Below are 19,570 nucleotides of genomic sequence, written 5' to 3'. Positions count from 1 at the left end.
GAAGTGAGGCGTGAACATTTTTTGTGAGTTTTTTTTAAGTCGTTGTGAAAACACAAAAAACCGTGCGTTTTCATAACACTATAGATATGTAATACGGTAACCTCGTATGGATTGTCACAATCATGGAGAGAAAAAAAAAAACTTCGGTTCCCACGATTCCAAGTGGCAGTTCACTTCCGGGTTGTGTCGTTAGCCTGTTAACAGAAAAAAAGGCAAGTGATATTAAAATGTTCACATTTTTAACATTTTTTTAACTTTGTGCATCCCATTCTCATACTACAGTCATTCAAAATATTATGTCGTCCACGTTACGAAGCTTCTCCAATTTCTTGGTCAGGTTTTTGCAAGGTGATAAACTGTTAACTCGGTAGTAACCTTTGGTTTGACTTGAACTGACTAGTTTTTATCAACGTGATATTCTGAGAGTGGAAAGATCACAACGAATGCGAAAATTTTAAGGCAAACTTATAGCGGTGCCTTTTTTCTGAATAGTTTTGATCTACTTGATGTTTCGTAAGTGGAATGATCGCAACGAACACGAATATTTACAGGCAAATTTATAAAGGTGCCTTTTTTTCTCCAAAAGAAAATCTCTAACTGATCTGTGTACAACTTCCACACACAGTAAACATTTTTCCAATTGTTTTATTGTTGTGCACTCTGAAAATTACGCTTGGAACGTTCGAGCTCTGGATTTATGTGTAAATTTTACAGTGAACAGATATTTATAAAAGATGACACAGATGATGACTCAATTTTGAAAAGAATCTCTCCTTGGCCGTTCCAATGAATTGACTTAAACTCTTGGTTGTAGTATGAGGGGGCAAATGCAGCTTGGTTTCATGGTCATAGCATAAAAGCAAAACATGCAGAGAGACTTCGCTGATTTCTAAAGGTCAAACTTAAAAATGTCAACCAGCTACTCGGGACGAATTCTGTTTATTCTTAGAGGTGTTAGTGCAGTATACACTTTTTCTACTTTACTGCATGCTGACAGTCAATGTTCTTGAGACGTGTCCTGGGTGGTCCAAAGACCTGTTCCGGGTTGCAATGGGAATCACTAAGTGGCATTCTCTTTATTGTTAGCCAGGATGCCACCAAGATGATGTACAGAGTTTGGATGTGTTTCCAGAGATGTATCTAATGCAACAGAAAACATTCATCCTGTGTTTTGTCGTCCCACGTGTCACGCCAGGTGAATGTTCAACGTGGATGTAGTGTGTGTCGAGAGCCGAGATGCCGCTGGAGGTCAAGTGGCCGTTCCAGCATTGCCCGACGTTGGCGTGGAGGCTCTCTGGCTCGCTCATCATGGGCATGGTGGGCTCCTACTCCTACTTTTGGACCAGTAAGTTTTACATGATGCGGCTAGCAGTGGTAATGGTTGCAAAGGGGCAATTCACTGTGAAATTATGGAAATCTTTATTGCATAGGACATTGCACTTTATCAAGTTGCATAAATGTAAGCTGTACCACAAAATGTGAGTGCATATCATAGCTTAATCACAAAGACAAGTCTTCGCCATAAGATCTCACATTTTAATCAAATGGTCAGGGAGTGCTGCACCTACAGTATGAGTGAAAATTATTGTTTTGGAGCTGGAACGGATTAATGGCATTTGTATTTGTTCCAATCGGAAACATCACCTCAATTTACAAAATTTACAAGCGTTCCCTGTTGCAAACAGGGTCATGGAACAAATGCAGTTCATAATCTGAGGTTCCACTGGAGACCATCAAATTATCAAAACTTACTTTATTTTGTATCGCGACTATATTAGCCTATAGTATATACCAAAGGGTCAAATGTGTGGCTTTGATAGTCTCAAAGAGTGTGGTTGTGGAAATTACATGAATTTTCCACCTTGCATAAAATCTATCAATATTTTTCCAGGGTTAGGCAAAAATATATTTTCCCCAATTCCCTGTTAAGAACCCACATTCAAACGTATGCTCTTATAGAGCACCTGAACTGCCTGACAGTGCACAACCGCAAGGTTCTATTGGAGCTGATTGACCAGCGGCCCGCTGACACGCCCCTTATCACGCTGTCCAATCATCAGTCGTGTATGGACGATCCGCATATCTGGGGTGAGCGTCCAACTCGAAGAAGAATAAACAAACTTTGTGTGCGTTCATTTGATTTATGTTTGTGTTTGTGTGCGGTAGGTGTCTTGAAGCTGAGGCATTTGTGGAACTTTAACAAGATGCGATGGTAAGTTCTTTTTCTTTTCAATTTACACTTTCACTTTCAGATTGGTCATATGGATTATTTTTCTCGATTAAGTTTGTTTGTATGTGCCCCATGATTGGCTGGTAACCAGTTCATGGTGTACCATTCCTCCTGCCCGATGATAGCTGGGAGAGGCTCCAGCACACCCACGTGATGATAAGCGGCTCAGATGATGATTGGAAGTTTTACCAGTAACATGCTCACATCGTATGTGTATGTGTGTGCGCGCGCGTGTGCGTGCATGGATGTGTGCATGCGCATTTACAGCAGTGCTTAACATTTAAACATCGGCCCAGAAGTTGAACATAGGGTTGGGTGAGATGGTGTTCACATAAAATCTCACACTATTTTCACAATTATGCAAAGCAAAGCAAATTTATTTGTATAGCGCATTTCATACAGGAGGTAACTCAATGGGCTTTACATGATTAAAGGCATTTGAAAAAAAGAGATAAAGCATTTAAAACGGCATAAAAACAATAAAAATGACAAACAAAATATCAAAACAAGACAATTAAAACCGCATACAGTGCAAGCAAAATGATCAAAAAGTGGATATATTCTAAAAAGCATGAGAAAAAAGAAGAGTTTTCAACCTGGATTTAAAAATATTCCCACTTGGGGCTGACCTCACCTGTGTTGGCAAATTATTCCATTTGTGTGCAGCATACTGTAATAGCTAAATGCTGTTTCACCATGTTTGCTTGGGACTCTGCGCTCCACTATTTGACCTTAGTCAGTCGATCTCAGAGCTCTACTGGGTTTGTATTCCGAAAGCATTTCTTTCATGTATTCAGGACCTAAATCATTTAGTGATTTATAGACCGGTAGCAGAACTTTAAAATCTATTCTAAAGCTGACTGGAAGCCAGTGCAAGGACTTTAGAATTGGTGTTATATGCTCTGACCGCTTTGTATTGGTCCGAATGTGAGCTGCAGCTGTTTAATACTCTTTTTTTTGGAAGTCCAGTCAGAAGACCATGACAGTAGTCGAGTCTACTTGAGATAAAAGCCCGGATGAGCTTTTATTATGACATCATTTTCAATTTAATGCTAGTGTCCCAGTTAGCTCACACTAATCAGTGCCATCCCTGCAGGTTTGCTTACCTATTGGTTTTAAAATGGTGCGCCCTGGAACTTCGCTAGCCTAGCTGAAAATATAATGTCACTCACCTCAACTGTGTGGCTCACCCGTGTTGTTGAGTAGTAGGAAAGAGGTTTTGTTTTCAGACTCGTTTTCTGACATGATGACAAAATACTAAATATTCAGAGTTTATGAGTAAGAACACACTCCAGAGGAAATATATACAGTGGAACCTCGATTGGTTGGGTTGGCTTTTACAGACTATTGTTCGTTACATTGAAGCACATTTTTCATGGACTAGAAACAACTATAAAGTTCAAAGTTTTTTTTTCTTTTCTCTATAATACAATACCGTCCAAAGTAATTGTAAAAAAAAATATATAAAAAGCTTGAAAATGTTTCAAAAGTTTGTCTAAATTTATCACTCCAGGCTGGGAATTGAACTCGCATGCCTCTTCACGAGCGTGCTCATGACCACATGGCTACTTTGCATGTGTCCTGGAAGACGTGTTCAAATTAGCCATCGGTTCATAATTATAATCATTATTATATTACATTGCATCCGAAAAAATGTAATTCTCATAATGTACCCTTTAAGGGTCATGATTTCAGTTTTTTTATTTAAGAACAAGGTGTTCAAGACACTTTTCTTCCTAAAGGACCCCGGCAGCGTCAGACATCTGCTTCACAAGAGAGTTGCACTCTCGATTCTTCAGCCGAGGGAAATGTGTGCCCGTCTGTAGAGGTGAGTGACGTGCGCAGCGCCTTTGCGTCCGTCCGTCCTTTTCGTCAGTTGATCATTGCCGTTTCACGCCGAACTTTCTTTCAGGCGATGGCGTTTACCAGAAAGGTATGGATTTTATTCTGGAGAAGCTGAACAGAGGGGAATGGGTGCATATTTTCCCTGAAGGTAAGACTTGAGATGGCCTTTGCAATGCAGAACGGGTTTTTGCAGTCACTTTAAGACCACATCTCAGTTAACCTTCCCATTAATGTTGTTGCTTGAACAGGCAAAATCAACACCAGTGAAGAATTCATTAGGCTGAAATGGGGTGAGTGCGTCGCCTGCCGTTGCTGCGCACCTCTCATAACACGTGGTTTACACAGACCAGTGTTCATCTTTTAGGTGTGGGACGCCTAATAGCAGAATGCACCCTCAACCCTGTCATCCTGCCGCTGTGGCATGTGGGTGAGTGAGGCACGCACAGCTGTACCACCCGACTCTAGATCATCTTACATTTGCAGTCGCCTCCCTCCACCTTCCTCTCATGTTTTCTTCTTTGCTACACCAGATATGTTCAAAGGTTATGTTTAGTTATTCAAAAGAAATGAACTGATTGTTTATACGAAGCCGGAACTGAACACACAGCATCATAAGGAGCTAAAGTTTGGTGGCTACAACTTTTGAGGGCAGCCCCTGTGACTGAAAGAAAGATGAGCCTTATTTGAATGATTTCTCGATCCCAGTAGTAACGTTCTTGTCCATCCCTGCCTTCTCTTTAACACTCCAAAATAATTTTTGTAGTCCATATTTTTTTTTAAATAAGCTCCTTGTTGATGTTATCTGTTCACCTTTTAAAATGAAATCCACACAAAAGAAACATTCCCATCTGCTCTGGTCAGATCTTTGTCAAGCCCAAAATGTGACATATTATTTTGTTTGCTCTACCTTCTATTTGAGAAGTATTTTCACTTCTGTTTCTTTGTAATCTTTCCACTTTGTTCATCTTCCTACATTATGATTGACAGTTTTTGTTTTCTCATGTATTTGTACTTACTTTGCCCTCCCCAAATGCCCAGTGTTTAGTTTGGTGAAAAATATAGTGTAAGCCTGTTAGCATAATGCTAAACTACAGTAAGAAATGCAAAAGACGGGTTACCGAAAACACACACGTCACAATTGTGGTCATTTTAAACCACCAAACAACCGTTGATTAGCCTAAACACAACACATACACATAGAAAATCCAACACCACTCAGGCAGATCTTGTACGACTGTGTTCGTTGGGATGTATAATCACAGCAGGCATCCTTTATGTCAGGCCTGAGTGATGTTCTGCCCAATGTGAGCCCCTACATCCCACGGATTGGCAAGGTAGGAACAATCTCTCCGCATTTTCCGCATTCTTCCGTACCCAAGTGACTGCAGCTTCCGAATAAGTGCGTGTGTGCTCTCAGAAAATCACCATCCTCGTGGGGAAACCTTTCGGCCTCAAAGACATCGTGGAAAAGCTCCGAGCGGACAACAAGAGCCAGGTGATAACCTTTACTGTACTGACTAGTTTGCCAGGTTTAGTTCATGGGTCAATTTGCTCTACTCTGTTTAATCTTTTTTTTTTTTTTTTTTTTTTTTTAAGTATAAGAAGATAAGATAACTTATACTTTATTTTATAAAGTAGCAGTTTATCCCCTTCTAACAATATTTACATTTTTAGAATACCTGTAGTCAGTTTGACACAGTTAAAAAGGTTAAACTAATAATCCATTCATCCATTTTCATGTTGCATGTTTTTGGGATGTGGGAGGACGCCGGAGTGCCAGGAGAAAACCCACACAGGCACGGGGAGAACATGCCAACTCCACACAGGGAGGATTGGGATTGAACCCGGGACCTCAGAACTGTGAAGCAAACGCTTTCCATCTGAGGCACATTTTTAATTTTTAAGCATAAAAAGACGTAATTAAAAAAAAAAAAAAGTCAACCTTATTTTGACAATGTGATGCTGAAATCATAACTGTGATTTCACTTTTTCAACTATATTCAACCACTCACCTTCTCCCTTTATGATAAGAAATTGACTAGAGAGGTGGCATGTTCTGTTTTGACTGCATTTACGTTGTGGCTTTTTAGACTTTCACGCATCCTCTCATCAATTTGCCGTTGCAGCTGGAGATGAGAAAAACGCTGACGGACATGATCCAGGGGGACTTCCAGAGACTTAAAGTCCAAGCTGAGGCGCTCCACAATTCCTGAGTGGGAGTCCCATGTTGTGCAAGAGAAAGCAGGATGTTTTTGTTTTGTTTTTTTATATCAAAGGGCAACTGAACTACATTCAGATGTGTTCAAACATGCCGACTGGACATATTGTGACATCGTCCATATTTGGACACATGGGCATAATACTTTTTCCATTTTATGATTGCATTGTATTGCTTCTCACATCATATTTCCGTCTATGATTGTTTTTAGCACAGTCCATATTTGGTGTCTTGATTGCTGTTTAAAAAAAAAAAAAGCATTCTTATTGGCTTCTCCTTCCTTTCTGGGGTGTGTCAATGCCAATAAAGATTTTATATTTGGAACCTTGTGTGGTTATCTATGAAAGATGTTTCCCTTTACGATTCAGTGTGAGGACAGCACATTTATTGAAACATGTTGGACTTTTTGGCTTATTAAATATGAGAAAACAAATTAGTCTACCTTGCTACCAGAAAAACTCATAATGGCTCGGTTTCCAATGACGTCACCACCACCCTTAGTCCAATCGGATAAATTAACGAAACGAAAAAATTTCACGCTTCACCTATCACCCATGTTCTCTGACCTCTATGACACACAAGCTGGCGTAATTGGAAACCTGTCCATTTGGAAACATATAAAATATATTCAGATCCATACCTCTCCGATTATGCTTTCAAGAAATGTCTTTAGGTTGAAATTTGTTTAACAAAATCTAATTGTAACTAATTTTCATTTTTTAAAATAATCATATTGAATTGTTCTAACCCATCCATTTACTGTCGAGCTTGTTACCGTCAACTCATCTAACTTAAAGTTTGCGTTCACAAGGCTACGCAGTGACGTCATGTAATCAGCCGTCGCCCGTGACGTCACCTGCCAGGAACAGCGAAGATGGCGACGACCGGGACGTTTCACCTGCGGCGCATCATCTGCTTCGCGGCACTCGGCGTCTTCCTGCTCAGCCAGCCGGGCGGTTGCGGCGAGCAGGTGCCGCTGGTCTTATGGACCCACCAATGGTGAGTCCCAGTTTGCTCGGTTTTGTCCCGTTTGTTTAATTTTATTTGATGAGCCTCAACGGCCGCGGGTGGAAGCCATCTGACATCCGGCCAGCATCCCAAGCATTTGGAATAAACCATCCCAGTATTCTCGTCAAGCCACGTCATGGAGAAGGTTCATTATTCATTTGCAAGCAGGTGAAATGTGTGGAATTGTCGGTGAATTTTTCGCACTTTGAAATGGTGTTTTAAAATACAGCGCACGGCCCGGCTGCGACCGATAGAGGCGCTGTCGAGTGCACTAGCAGTTTTTTCTCGGCAATTTCACAATACATCAAAAGTAGCACCAGTTGGTACACTTAACGTAAATAGAGATACAAATACTGGAGAAGAAATTAGAGCCACTGACTGAAATCTACTTAAATACAAAAGTGAAGCGGGGTGAAAAAGGGATTTGTACTTTGAAATATCTTCACTGCGCTTGTTGATAACTTTGAAAGAAAAACATGCTGAATGCTTAAGAATGACGATCTTTTATTAAATTGCTCGTACTGATTAAAAAAAAAAAAAAACAACTCACATGATCAGACAAACTTTTTTTTTTTTTTTTCCCTTCCATTTTCCATGCCACTTATCCTCTCTCGAGTCATGGGCGTGCTGGACACCATCCCAGCTGATGTTCATTTATCTGTTACATTGGAGTTTGCATGCTCTCCCCATGCCTGTGTGGGGTTTCTTCTAGCACTCCTATTTCCTCTCGCATCCCAAAAACTTGCATAGTAAGTTAGCCGAAGCTTCAAAACTGTCCCATAGGTGTGAATGTTTGTTTGTTTCCACGTGGCCTGCGATTGGCTAGGGACCAGTTCAGGGTGTACTCCACCTCTCGCCCGAAGATAGCCAGGATAGGCTGCAGCTAGCCTGCGAACTGCATGAGGAGCGGAAAACAGAAATTGGTGGATGGATGTAATTTAATCATTTATTTATTTTGCTCTTCTCTTTGTGGTGGTGGCTCTGGTCCAGGACCCCACAAGCAAAGCAGCCCCCCCTTGCAGCAGGTCACATTGTCGAGCAGCAGCAAATGGCCACTTACCTAGATAAAACTCTCAACTCCGGCCCCCGAAACGTGGTGCTGTTTCTTCAGGACAAGGTACATGCACGCAGGTCTACTTTTTGGTGAACGTGTTCAAATAACGACCCCTGGTGTTTGTGCAGATGAGCGTGGAGGATTTCACGCTATACGGAGGAGCTTTTGGAAATAAGCAGGACAGCGTTTTCCCCAACCTGGAGGTTCGTTCAGGTTTTTTTTATTCCTCAGATGTTTCATTACTTCTTCCTTGGTGCTGTTTACTTTTAGTCACCAGGGGGAGCCAATGTAAAACTTAAAAAAAAAAAATCTCAACTCGAGTCTGCCCTCATTCTGTTCTTCACTGCCATTCCTTTTCAACTTACCATTTGTTTAAAATAATATTGTTGGTAATAACGTTTTGTAGGTAGAAGCAATTGCCCCCGATCCAAATAATAACAACATGGTTGTGAACTAACAAGCTAGTTTCAAAAAGCACTCAATGTTGCCAGCTGAGCAATATATCTATGTAACAAACTTTTAAAAGCATAACTTAATGAGTAATGTTGTTATCATTTGCTTTTTTTTTTTTTTTGATAAAACAGAACATTTGAATATAAACTGACTTTCTGCAAAAAAAAAAAAAGTCAGATTTTAATTTTGGCAATGACGTATTTCTCCGGTGAGGGTCCGCAGGTTTTTGAGTAGCAGATGCTAATTCGAGCCGCTGTATGTTGCAGAGCGCTCTGAGGTCGTCATCGTACTCCATGGTGCTTCCGGCTGTGTCCTGGCAGGCCTCCGACACAGTGATTGGCCACCTGCGAGAGCGGCTGGAAACCTCCCCTCTATACATGGACCCCGACACGCTGAGTCAGCTCACGCTCAACGCCTCGTCTCCAGCTCTGCTCGTTTTCCGACTGCCCTATTACATCGGGTAACTACACTGGTGAATGCGCAATACTGACCGTAGTTGCTCAAGTAGAACTTGTTCCTCTAATAAAGTATGACATACAGCGGTACCTCTACTTACAAATGTCTCTTGTAACAAAAAATTGAGATTACGAAACCCCTCTTCAGAAAAATATCTCGTTACGAAGGAAAATTCCGGATACGAAAGGCAAAAATAGGCACTGTTATTTGGACCCCCAAATTCCTCCGACCTAAACATCTTGCATCTTAGTTTGAAACTGGTGCAGTACAGCTACTCTCCCATTGAGTAGTGCCCTGCAATTTCCGCCATCCCATTGGCTCCGAGGGACCTCAATGATGCTCTTAATTTCCCTTCGACACTTGAGCGGCACCGAGTCTTTCATTTTGTCACACGCTAGCGCACATTAGTAAAGTACAACATTTTTGTGGGTTTTTCATTTGTGCGTATTGCAAGTTTATTCATCTTTCTTCACCATGGCCCCCAAGATACTTTAGCAAAATTAAGTTGTGTGGGTGCGAACATTCGTAAATGTTGTCAGAAGTTGGCCACCTCCTCCGTCCCCCACCATGCCTTTCGCTTCTCACTCACCCTACTCTTCACAAAGGTGCCAAAAGTAAATGAACATAATTTTATTATTTACAATATGTACTTTGAATGGATAATTTGGGGGGGGGGGTCTTGGAACAGATTAGGCTATTTACATGTAAAAAGTGCTTATACTTGTGAAAAAAGTCACATTATGAAATGACTTCCAGAAGGAATTAATTTGCTGGGTAGAGTTACCACTGTACATCACTGAGCCAAGGCACTTAGATTATATTTAAAAACTGTCACGGCATAACACCAAAGATGTCACAAAAAGACGTAATGACGTGTTTCACTGCACAAAGGCTGGAGCGTGGCTCGTCTTTTAGCAAAAGTTTACCTTTCACTCATTTTCTCTAACAAAAATTTATCCTATCCTAAGAAATATTCTTTATGCCAATATGATGAGAATTTGTCGTGGCATGGTTGATGTTCTCTCAGAGCACTTGTATGGCGGTGCAGGGGTTGCGAATCACTGCTCAAATCGACAAACTTACTTGTCTGGTAAATGTAAAACTATGTATTTTTTTTTTTTTAAGGTCTGATCTAATGTCTGCCAAAGAGGTTCTAAGTGGCAACGGTGAGTCACACGAAACCCTGGCGTGTTTTGGTTGACTTAAAAATGGCCGACCTTGAGCAACTTTGTTCGTGTGGCCTCTTTTAGACGAGGTGGTGGGCCAGGTTGTGAGTGTCATGAAGAGCCAGTCTGTCCCATACACGGCCATCTACACCGCCCTGCGGCCTTCCAGGGTGAGTCTGCACACAGCAGTGAGAAGACACACTTTGCTTCCTGTCACCAACCTTTCAACTCATTAGTTGCTGTGGACATAAAGATTGCTAACCGAATTCTTCCAGTCGTTTACTGCCAGTGACAAATATACAGTGCCGTGAAAAAGTATTGGCCCCCTTCTGAAATGTATGTATTTTTTGCATCATTTTCTCACTTTCATGCTTAAGATAATCAAACAAATGTCAGTTGTATATAACCCATGTGAAGCTCAAATACTGTTTTTAAATGCTGATTTAATTTATTCAAAACTTTTTGTTACATGGCCCTGTGTGGAAAAAGTAATTTTCCCCACTGTTAAATGCATTAATTGTGCAAGAAAATGTAATGATCTAAACAAATTCAAGAACACTCAAGAAATAAATCAAATGACATTTGTCACTAAGTGTTACAAAAGCAGTTTCTAAAGCAAACCATGGGGCAGACCAATGTTCCCTCTAAACTGCGCAACTGCGCACTTGTCGCACACTCTCAGCGCAGAGGAAAGCCGATCCAGCGCAGTGAACTACAGCCTGATGTTTTTTTTTTTTTTTTAACACTGCAGCAGACTGCCTCTCACCAAGAGCTGCTGCTTGGCCACACACTATTTCCTAGTTCACCTGACACCGCCCCCCTCAATTTTAAAGGGAATAATAGAAGAAAAAGTGGTGAAACTGGATGAGATTTTTTTTTTTTTTTTGAGTAAAAAAGGTCTGGTCTGAAGCCAAAGTAGAAAGTACAGGATGAGATGGTGTCCATTGTTAAAATTCCACCTTGGCACAGCCTGATCGAGGATGAAAGCACAGACAAGACAGTGCACAAAAAGCGATTTTACATATAGGAAGCAACATAACATTAACCCTAAAACTGTTTGGGAGCATCATTCAGCTTTCAACATGCATTGCTAAATGTATTCCACAAGCAATAATTCAATTTTACACCATGAAAAAGACACTGGGATATCATTGTGGGTTTAAAAAAAAAATGAAACAAAGATTCATAGTTAATAGTTGGCTTGGTATGAATTTGTACTGTAATATATTTTTTTTGTTTGACATTCTCAGTGTAAGTTCGCAAAAACAAAATAAAAAAAATAAATAATCTGATGGGAATGTAATCTGAACCTTTTAATGAGCCATGTAACTTCAATGAATGACACTGATTGATCACAGTGCATACGTCTGTTGCTCATGGTGGTCAAAGGGGGCGCTCACGGCCTTAGTGTGTTTGCTCAGACGTAAAGACTTAGAGGGAACATTGTGGGAGACCATGATCCTCATATGGATAAAAGATGGAACATTGCACATGAGCTTTTTTGGAAAAAGAATATCATACCAACGTCAAACATGATGGTCTTGTGTTGTTATCCCCCACAGTAGGTTTTGAACAATTTGCTGTGGTTGATGGAGCCATCATTGCTTATCTTTAACAGAAAATCTTGAAGGAGAATGTTCAGCCATCAGTTTGTGACCTCAAGTTGAGTCAAACTTGAAAATACTTGAAGAGGTCATGTTGCCTTATGCTGAAGAAGACGTGCCTTGAAATGGGTGTTTCGCCAAGACAATGACCCTAAATTCATTACTAAACATGCAAAGTCTTGGTTCCTAACCAACAAAGTTAATGTCTTGGAGTGGCCAGCCCAATCCCTGGACCTTAATCCAATCGAGAACTCGTCGGGTGACATCAAGAATACTTTCTCTGAAGCAAACCTCAAATATAAATGAATTGTGAAATGTCATTAAAGAATCTTGGAGTGAAATAACAGATGAAAGGTGCCACCAGTTGGTTGACTCCATGCCACACAGATGTGAGGCAGTTGTAAAAAAACAATGGTCATACTTGCTTGTATGTCGTTTGTGTGAGGGGAGAGAAGGAGAGATTACAAAAGTCGTAAACCCACCAGCACGTGCGTGTGTGTGACCTCTTTGCAGGGGGCACCGTCACTCTCCATGGAGGCCGCCCTGTCCGGCGGGCGCTCGCTGCTGCAGGCCCGTGGCAGCTACAGAGACCGCGAGCGAGAGCAGGAAAGACAGCGGAAAATGAAGGAGAAGGCTGGCGTCTATGCACCAGTGGACTTTAAGGTCTCTTAAAGCATTAGTTGTGTGTGTTCACGTGTGTTTATATACATTTTTTTTTCATCTTTGTCATTTTCATACAATATTTGTACATTTAAGATGATTCTGCCTTTTCCAATCAAGGTCAAGTAAAGACACATATGTATGTAATAAGAGGTACAGACCTTCATAATTCTTATTTTCCTGTCATCTTGTCCCGCTAGGGGTCTCCACAGCGTGTCATCTTTTTCCATCTAAGCCTAACTCGTACATCCTCCTCTCTCACACCCACTGTCTTCATGTCCTCGCTCACAACATCCATCAACCTTTTCTTTGGTCTTCCTCTTGCTCTTTTGCCTGGCAGCTCCATCCTCAGCACCCTTCTACCAATATACTCAGACTCTTGCCTATGGACATGTCCAAACCATCGGAGTCTACTCTCTCGAACCTCGTCTCCAAAACATCCAACTTTAGCTGTCCCTCTAATGAGCTCATTTCTAATACTATCCAACCTGCTCACTCCGAGCGAGAACCTCAGCATCTTCATTTCTGCTTCCTGTTGTTTCTTCAGTGCCACCGTCTCTAATCCATACATCACCACTGTTTTACAAACTTTGTCCTTCATTTTAGCTGAGACTCTTCTGTCACATACAGACCTTCATAATATTGTGATATATTTTCCACATTCATAATTATACTAATTAATTATGAAGGTTAAACTTTATGTTGTATGACATGTGCAGAGGCGAGAGAGTGAGTTTATATTATAATACATGACATTACATACATACATACATTACAATAATACATGAGGGCAGTTGGGGTTAGAGACGAAGATGCAGGAGAATAGGCTAAGATGGAAAAAGATGACACGCTGTGGAGACGCCTAACGGGACAAGCCGAAAGGAAAAGAAGAATTATGAAGGTTAAACTGAAACACACGTACCGGTGAAAAGTTACTTCTTTGCCACCACCTGCACGGTTTTGACAGCTAACAGTGCAACAAGACTTAACTATATTGACACCAAAAAAGCTAAACCCAACGGATGCCAATATTATGTACAATTGAAAGGATGTCAACTTTCACGTGAAATAGTAGCCAAAGCAATGTTTTGCCCTGACCGGAAGTTGAAGCCGAATTACCATGTGAAAGGGGTCTGTGCGCAGTCTCGTTTTTATTCTTCGTCATTAGTGTTTATCCTTATAACATGTAAATGACGGCCCCCTAAATAAGGTTAGTCATTGCCTTTCAATGCCATAAGATAACAGCAAACCACTCTTTCCATCTAATTGAACGCGTCCACGTTTTGGTCACGCTTTAACGTTCTTCCTCCGCACCAACATGCCACTCGGTAGCGCCAAATTCATTGAGATTACTGCACCACCACTACTATTTGTACTGTACTTTGACCTCTACGATTTATCAGTAATAATAATGCCATGCTTCTGGAATACAGAAAAATAATGCCCCAAAGTGAGTATTTCTGAGTATTTACAAATGTGTGCTGTCAGGAAGGGGAGAGCAGCTGCATCCTCCTGTGGGCCAAGGGCCTGTCAGTCAGCATCCTGCGCAGCGGCCGCTGGGAGTTACATGACCTCACCCCGTCCACCTTTGGCGAGGGCGTCAGTCCGAAGCTGCACGGTTCCAGCTGTGGCAAATCCAAAGCAAGGTATTGCAAAAATATAGGCGCATCTGGCCTTTTTTAAATTTTTTTTTTTTTTTAAACTCTGATTTGTCCTTTGTCATTTATGAATTCACCTATTCAATATATTCATCCTATTCTATCCTATTTTCAATATTTGCTCAAAAGTCATTCAATCACGTGTATTCAGGAAAAAAATTATTACACTGCCCTTCCTTCAGTTTCTTTTTCATTTTTAATGTCTGATACAACTAAAAGTACATTTCTTGTTGCTACATAATTAGAGGTTAATGTAGAATCTTCTATGTCAGCATTTTCCATGATTTTCTTTTTTGACCAAAGTCACAGAAAATACAATGAGCTTGAGCATAAGCAACAAATCGGACATCAAGTGTTACGGAACCAGCTGCGTTTTTGTCATGTTCACAGTATTCTTCAATAATATAGCTTGAGTGGCACTCGGCATTAAAATTAGTAGCAGAGTCATTTATTTCCTGTGACTTTTTCTGCTTTTGTCTGTAAACCTAATCAACTTTGTGTACCAATAATTGTGACCCCTGCTAGTTGAGACAAAGACTGAAATCCATGATGATGGTTCTTTTTGTTGAGGACTTATGATTGTAAATATTTCCTTCCTTTGTGATTCTTTGCAGACTGGCGCTTAATTATGAAAACGTGCTTGGATACAGCAACTTCAAACTGATGTGAGTCTGCTTGGCACACACAAGTCACATACAGTACTACACACGTATACACACTCTTTGAAACTATACAGTGGACATTTTTTCCCTAATAAGTTAAATGTTTTCCAGTGTTTAGCTGTCACCATAAAATGAAAAGGTTTTAAATTTTGCTGTACTATCAAAACTATACGATACACTTGCTTGCATAGATTTTTAGATATTTCAAGTGTGGGATCGCAGGTCAAAGCAAAAACTCAGCCGATCGACGGCTCGTATCTCAAAACTTGTATGTTAGGTCATTCGTCTATCAAGGTATTTCTGTAATTTATACTGTTCGTCACTATACTACACTCTAGTGAAACCTCACATATCGCATAGATTCACCTGTTTGTGCATGTTTTTTCTATTTTTGTTTTCTTTTTTTAATTACTTTTTTGGACCTAATCAACCTAGAAGTTGCTAATTGGTGGTTTATCCATATTTATTCAAGAGTCTTGGGTTTAATTTTTTTTTAAAATGCAATTGTAATGAAACTCAATTATCTGCAGATTTTGGTTAGTCGTGGTCAGGCCCCGTCCCAAACCCCGGCAAATAGTCCACTGTATACTGTACTACATTACAATAGAAAATTACATCATACAGTGAATAAACATTTAGAGTGGGATATGTCCTGGATGCACCTGTGCCTTGTGGAATATAGAGACAAGTAGTAGTACACAATACAACACTTTACTATACCGAATATGTGCTACATTGAACTATTCTACAATACAGCGGACTTTACATACTCACTGTTGGGCACTCATGTATATTCACCATTTGGCAGATTTATTTTCTTTCCTATAAGTATTTTATTTTTTTAAGTTATTTTTTTAGGGGATGGGGCAACTACTGTTTTTCATGGAAAATGGCGGTATAGCCCCACTTCGATAATTTTTTGATGCCGTTAAAAGAAAGCAAACAATATTTGTCTGTGTTTGTCTATGTGATTTTTCTGTTGGTCCTACTCCTCAAAAACACAAAAATTAAAAAGGGAAGAAAAATATGAGAAACAAAAAAGATCTGCAGGTGCTGAACCGTGAGAATGCGGGAGGCCACTGTCATTACGCTTTTACTTATTAATATCTGTATAAAGTAATATTCCTAACTGTCATAGAAAAGCAAAAAACAGAAAGCCCAGGCTTGTCCTTACAGCTTTGCGCTGAGCCAGCGCCATTACTCTGTGTCGGCACGTCGCTGGTTCACGTTGGACACCGTCGAGTTGGAATACAACGGCACCAAGGCCACGTTTAACGGCAGTAGGAATATTTACGCCCCCGCCGAGTACTCGTACCGCTGCGAGTGCGTCAGCAGCTTCCGGTGGCCGCAGCTCGTCCCGCACTCTTCCAAAGATCCAGCCAGTCAGTGGAGGGTCACCTTTGACAACTTTCAAGTAAGACCAGCTAACACATCTAATGTTGTGTAGACTTCTCGTTAAACATGTTTGCATATTTGTGATGTGTATATCCACCTGTGTTGACATTTTTACATCGTATTCAGTTTGAATTTACAGTAATAGCATTCTACCTAACCGAATATGTCATGGCTGAGTTCAAAATTGGGATGTGTACAGAAAGCGGTGCTTTATTTTAGGTACCGACCACCGATTCACTCAGTAATATAGTTCAGTACCAAACCGCACTCGTTGACTGTGTGGGCAGCCGGAGCGGAGCGTTGAACAATTTTCCATGCCGTGCGTATCAGCTTTGCACAGAGCTAAAGATGCCTGTCACTTCTGACTTCACTAATGTTCACAATTAATTATTCTTCAGTTATAATTTCACTTAATGATTTATTCAACAGAGCATGCTTGTCTGTGCTCTGAGCTCGTGATGCTAGGTTGTGTTGTTCCTCACATTCTCTCCTGACGAGAGAAAATGTAGAAGCTGGCTGGGCTACTGATGGCAGAGCTGAGCTCTGGCTGTCTGCCCACCTTATATGCCTGACTTGCTTCTCTTTAAAAAGAAGTCATAGATGAAAAATAAGCCGGTTTTGTTACACCTAGCATCACTTATCCTTAGTCCACAATGTAATCAAATCATATCAATTCAAGCTTAAAAAATGTCAGGGGAAATAGACCACAATAGATGGAACAAAATTTCAGCTGCTCAGTGGTTCCCGGCTGGCCCAGGAACCGAAATTTAACTTGGTCATTCAGTTGCAACCCAAATTTTTGACATCATTCTTTCCATCCATACATTTTCTTAGCTGCTTATCTTCACAAGGTTTGTAAGAGTGCTGAAGCCTTTCCCAGCTATCATCGAGCAGGAGACTGGGTACACCCTGAACTGGTTGCCAGCCAATCGCAGGGCACAGGCTCAAGCAGGAGTGCTTCGCGGGGCACACCTGAAAAATCCCTCAAAAGACGATACCCACCACTGAAACTGGTTTTAGGCAGTTGCGGCAAACAGCTAAAGGGGTTGGGGAGAGTTGGATCAAGCAAGCAGAGTCTAACAAATGAGTTTAAAGTTCATCATTTGAATGAGACTCTTTAGCAAATACGTTGAAAGTTTATTCAAAGTGTCAGGAACTGTTGCTATTACTATGGAAGTAAATATTTGCCACGTGACGTAGCGTAACTGGATTGGCTGGCTGTTGGGTTCTGACCTGAAGTAACCATGCTTTCTTAACACTGAATTTAGACGGGGAATTTCAGACCGCAAATTATAGCCAGTTGAATCTCTGGAGACTGAAAATATAGCGTTTGAATTTTAAAGGTTGATTTTAATTTATTTTATTTATTTTTTTTTATATGGCGAATTTGTTAACATTGAAAAGTCAAACTGAAATACAGCTATTGAAAATGTTATGACTTTGAAATAATGTGAATTTTACAACATAAAATTTTCAGTGGGATTTTGAATTCAAATCCTGGTGGCGCATATTTACTTTCATACCGTACGGATTGAAATTCAAAAGTTTCCACATATTAGTTCATGTGATTGTGTCGTGACAGATTCAAGGCTTCAACGTGAGCGGCAGCAAGTTCTCATACGCCTCGGACTGCGCTGGTTTCTTCTCACCCGGGATCTGGATGGGCCTGATGACGAGTGTTCTCATGGTCCTAGTGCTCACCTACGGCTTGCACATGATCATGCAGCTCCGCACCATGGACCGCTTCGACGACCCCAAAGGTCCAGCCATCTCTGTGCCGCAGACAGAGTGAAGTCTTGCCATCTGTCATGACTGTTCTCATGGTCGTCCTACTGTCTTTCCATGTACCGCTCCCCACCCCGGCCCTGTGCCCCTGCTCCTTTTCTCCCACAACGACACTTCCACCCTCACCCTGCCCTCATTTGTGTTTGGTTTGTGGTATATAATGAGTAATAGTGTTATTCTTGTATCCTAAAGCATCTTTTGGTTTTCAAAAAAGTTATTGACAGAAAAAAAGTTGTGCACAAACTGAAGCTTGATGTCAGAATAATTTAGTCCCACATGTACAAATATGAAATTTAAGTGTTATTTATTGGTGAAGGTGTTGTTTACTGCTGTTTTTTTTTTTTGTTTTGTTCAGAGAAGGGAGTGTGTTTGATTTCACTACTGAAACTGAAGTGAAGTAAAGGTGTTGTAATGTCATTAAAAATATATGTGTGTAAAACATTTTGATACGTTTCTTTCACTTGAACTTTGTACTGCCCCAAATTTGACATTTTGTCGGGCAACTCCTGCGGCGAGCATCTGACAATTCCTGTCTGAGAAGAGGATCCCCATCCGGGAACAACCTTGTTCATTCTCTGTCTTCCTTTTCCCAACATCAAGGAGATCAACTTGTTTCGGAGACATGGAGAACGCAAAGTTGGCGGAGCTGCTTGAAAGTGTGTTACACCAGCATTATCGTCAATATTTTGGATTTGAAATCTTATCTTTTGCTAGCATCGTCCTGGAACCTTGCTGACCTGCGCCACACCCTTGAGCATTTACAGGGTGGAGATGATGACTCAAGGATGTTATGCACTTTAGTTGCTACAATTTTTTTTTTTAAAGCAATTATGCGTCATTAATGGTGTTCACGACTCACTCTCCAACAGGGGGAGCAGCAGTTCCAGGTTAAACTAAGATGGACCGCCCTACTCCTTGAACGTTCAGCAGCAAAAGGTTTTCCCTCGAAGAACTCTTGGAATTACTGAATGACACCATTCTACAGCTTCGATACAATTTCCTGTACAACACCTTCCCTGAATTCACAACACTAGTACATTATACTAAGTTTCACAACATTACAATACCCAGAACTGCAGTTGTACTTAAATTTTTGATTTGTCGTTAATGGTGATGCAAATGAGCAGAAAAAGAAAAGCTCTCATAACTTTGTTTGCATTGTCACCATCTTGTTTGTGTTGTGGGATTTTCTAAAAGCAGCCACAGTGACCAGAATGAAATCAGAGCAAGTTTGAAAAAAATACAAGAGCGGGGCTTTCACTTATTACAACAACTATATGCAGCATCATGCTGACTTAGTTTTTGTTTGTATGCTTTTCATGCAAGTGTGGCATCAAAAAGTTGGGGATCTCTGCTGTGCGGAGTGCTAAGGAAGG

The 19,570-nt window shown here is 40.8% G+C and overlaps 2 protein-coding genes across 5 annotated transcripts; both read left to right on the top strand.

Annotated features, from left to right (window-relative positions):
* Positions 1-62: 62 nt before the first annotated feature.
* Positions 63-6,617, top strand: tafazzin (tafazzin, phospholipid-lysophospholipid transacylase). The gene is made up of 11 exons (XM_061827038.1): positions 63-212; positions 1,196-1,345; positions 1,960-2,088; positions 2,167-2,212; positions 3,973-4,058; positions 4,143-4,223; positions 4,324-4,365; positions 4,440-4,502; positions 5,357-5,409; positions 5,493-5,570; positions 6,202-6,617. The coding sequence occupies exons 2-11, from the start codon at positions 1,237-1,239 to the stop codon at positions 6,286-6,288; spliced, it is 774 nt and encodes a 257-aa protein (XP_061683022.1). The 5' UTR covers positions 63-212; positions 1,196-1,236; the 3' UTR covers positions 6,289-6,617.
* Positions 6,618-6,825: 208 nt separating this feature from the next.
* Positions 6,826-18,635, top strand: atp6ap1a (ATPase H+ transporting accessory protein 1a). 4 transcript variants are annotated; one of them, XM_061826987.1, is made up of 12 exons: positions 6,826-6,966; positions 7,105-7,292; positions 8,292-8,418; positions 8,484-8,558; positions 9,075-9,268; positions 10,390-10,430; positions 10,515-10,600; positions 12,548-12,697; positions 14,183-14,340; positions 14,967-15,017; positions 16,191-16,428; positions 17,992-18,635. In XM_061826987.1, the coding sequence occupies exons 2-12, from the start codon at positions 7,168-7,170 to the stop codon at positions 18,199-18,201; spliced, it is 1,455 nt and encodes a 484-aa protein (XP_061682971.1). In that variant the 5' UTR covers positions 6,826-6,966; positions 7,105-7,167; the 3' UTR covers positions 18,202-18,635. The 4 variants fall into 4 exon arrangements, with proteins under 4 accessions (XP_061682971.1, XP_061682980.1, XP_061682989.1 ...); XM_061826996.1 differs by having other exon boundaries at positions 6,853-6,994; XM_061827005.1 differs by lacking the exon at positions 6,826-6,966 and having other exon boundaries at positions 7,093-7,292.
* Positions 18,636-19,570: the final 935 nt, after the last annotated feature.

Source organism: Syngnathoides biaculeatus, chromosome 2 (assembly GCF_019802595.1).
Source record: "Syngnathoides biaculeatus isolate LvHL_M chromosome 2, ASM1980259v1, whole genome shotgun sequence".
Classification (NCBI taxonomy): domain Eukaryota; kingdom Metazoa; phylum Chordata; class Actinopteri; order Syngnathiformes; family Syngnathidae; genus Syngnathoides; species Syngnathoides biaculeatus.
Note: the sequence above shows the minus strand (reverse complement) of the source record. Positions and strands in the feature narration are given on the sequence as shown.

Coding starts and splice junctions, on each gene's coding strand:
- atp6ap1a (XM_061826987.1), top strand. CDS start 7,168: ATGGCGACGACCGGGACGTTTCACCTGCGGCGCATCATCTGCTTCGCG. Junction 10,431..10,514: donor AGAGGTTCTAAGTGGCAACG/GTGAGTCACACG, acceptor GGCCTCTTTTAG/ACGAGGTGGTGGGCCAGGTT. Junction 10,601..12,547: donor CCGCCCTGCGGCCTTCCAGG/GTGAGTCTGCAC, acceptor ACCTCTTTGCAG/GGGGCACCGTCACTCTCCAT.
- tafazzin (XM_061827038.1), top strand. CDS start 1,237: ATGCCGCTGGAGGTCAAGTGGCCGTTCCAGCATTGCCCGACGTTGGCG. Junction 4,366..4,439: donor ATTCATTAGGCTGAAATGGG/GTGAGTGCGTCG, acceptor TTCATCTTTTAG/GTGTGGGACGCCTAATAGCA. Junction 5,571..6,201: donor GAGCGGACAACAAGAGCCAG/GTGATAACCTTT, acceptor TTGCCGTTGCAG/CTGGAGATGAGAAAAACGCT.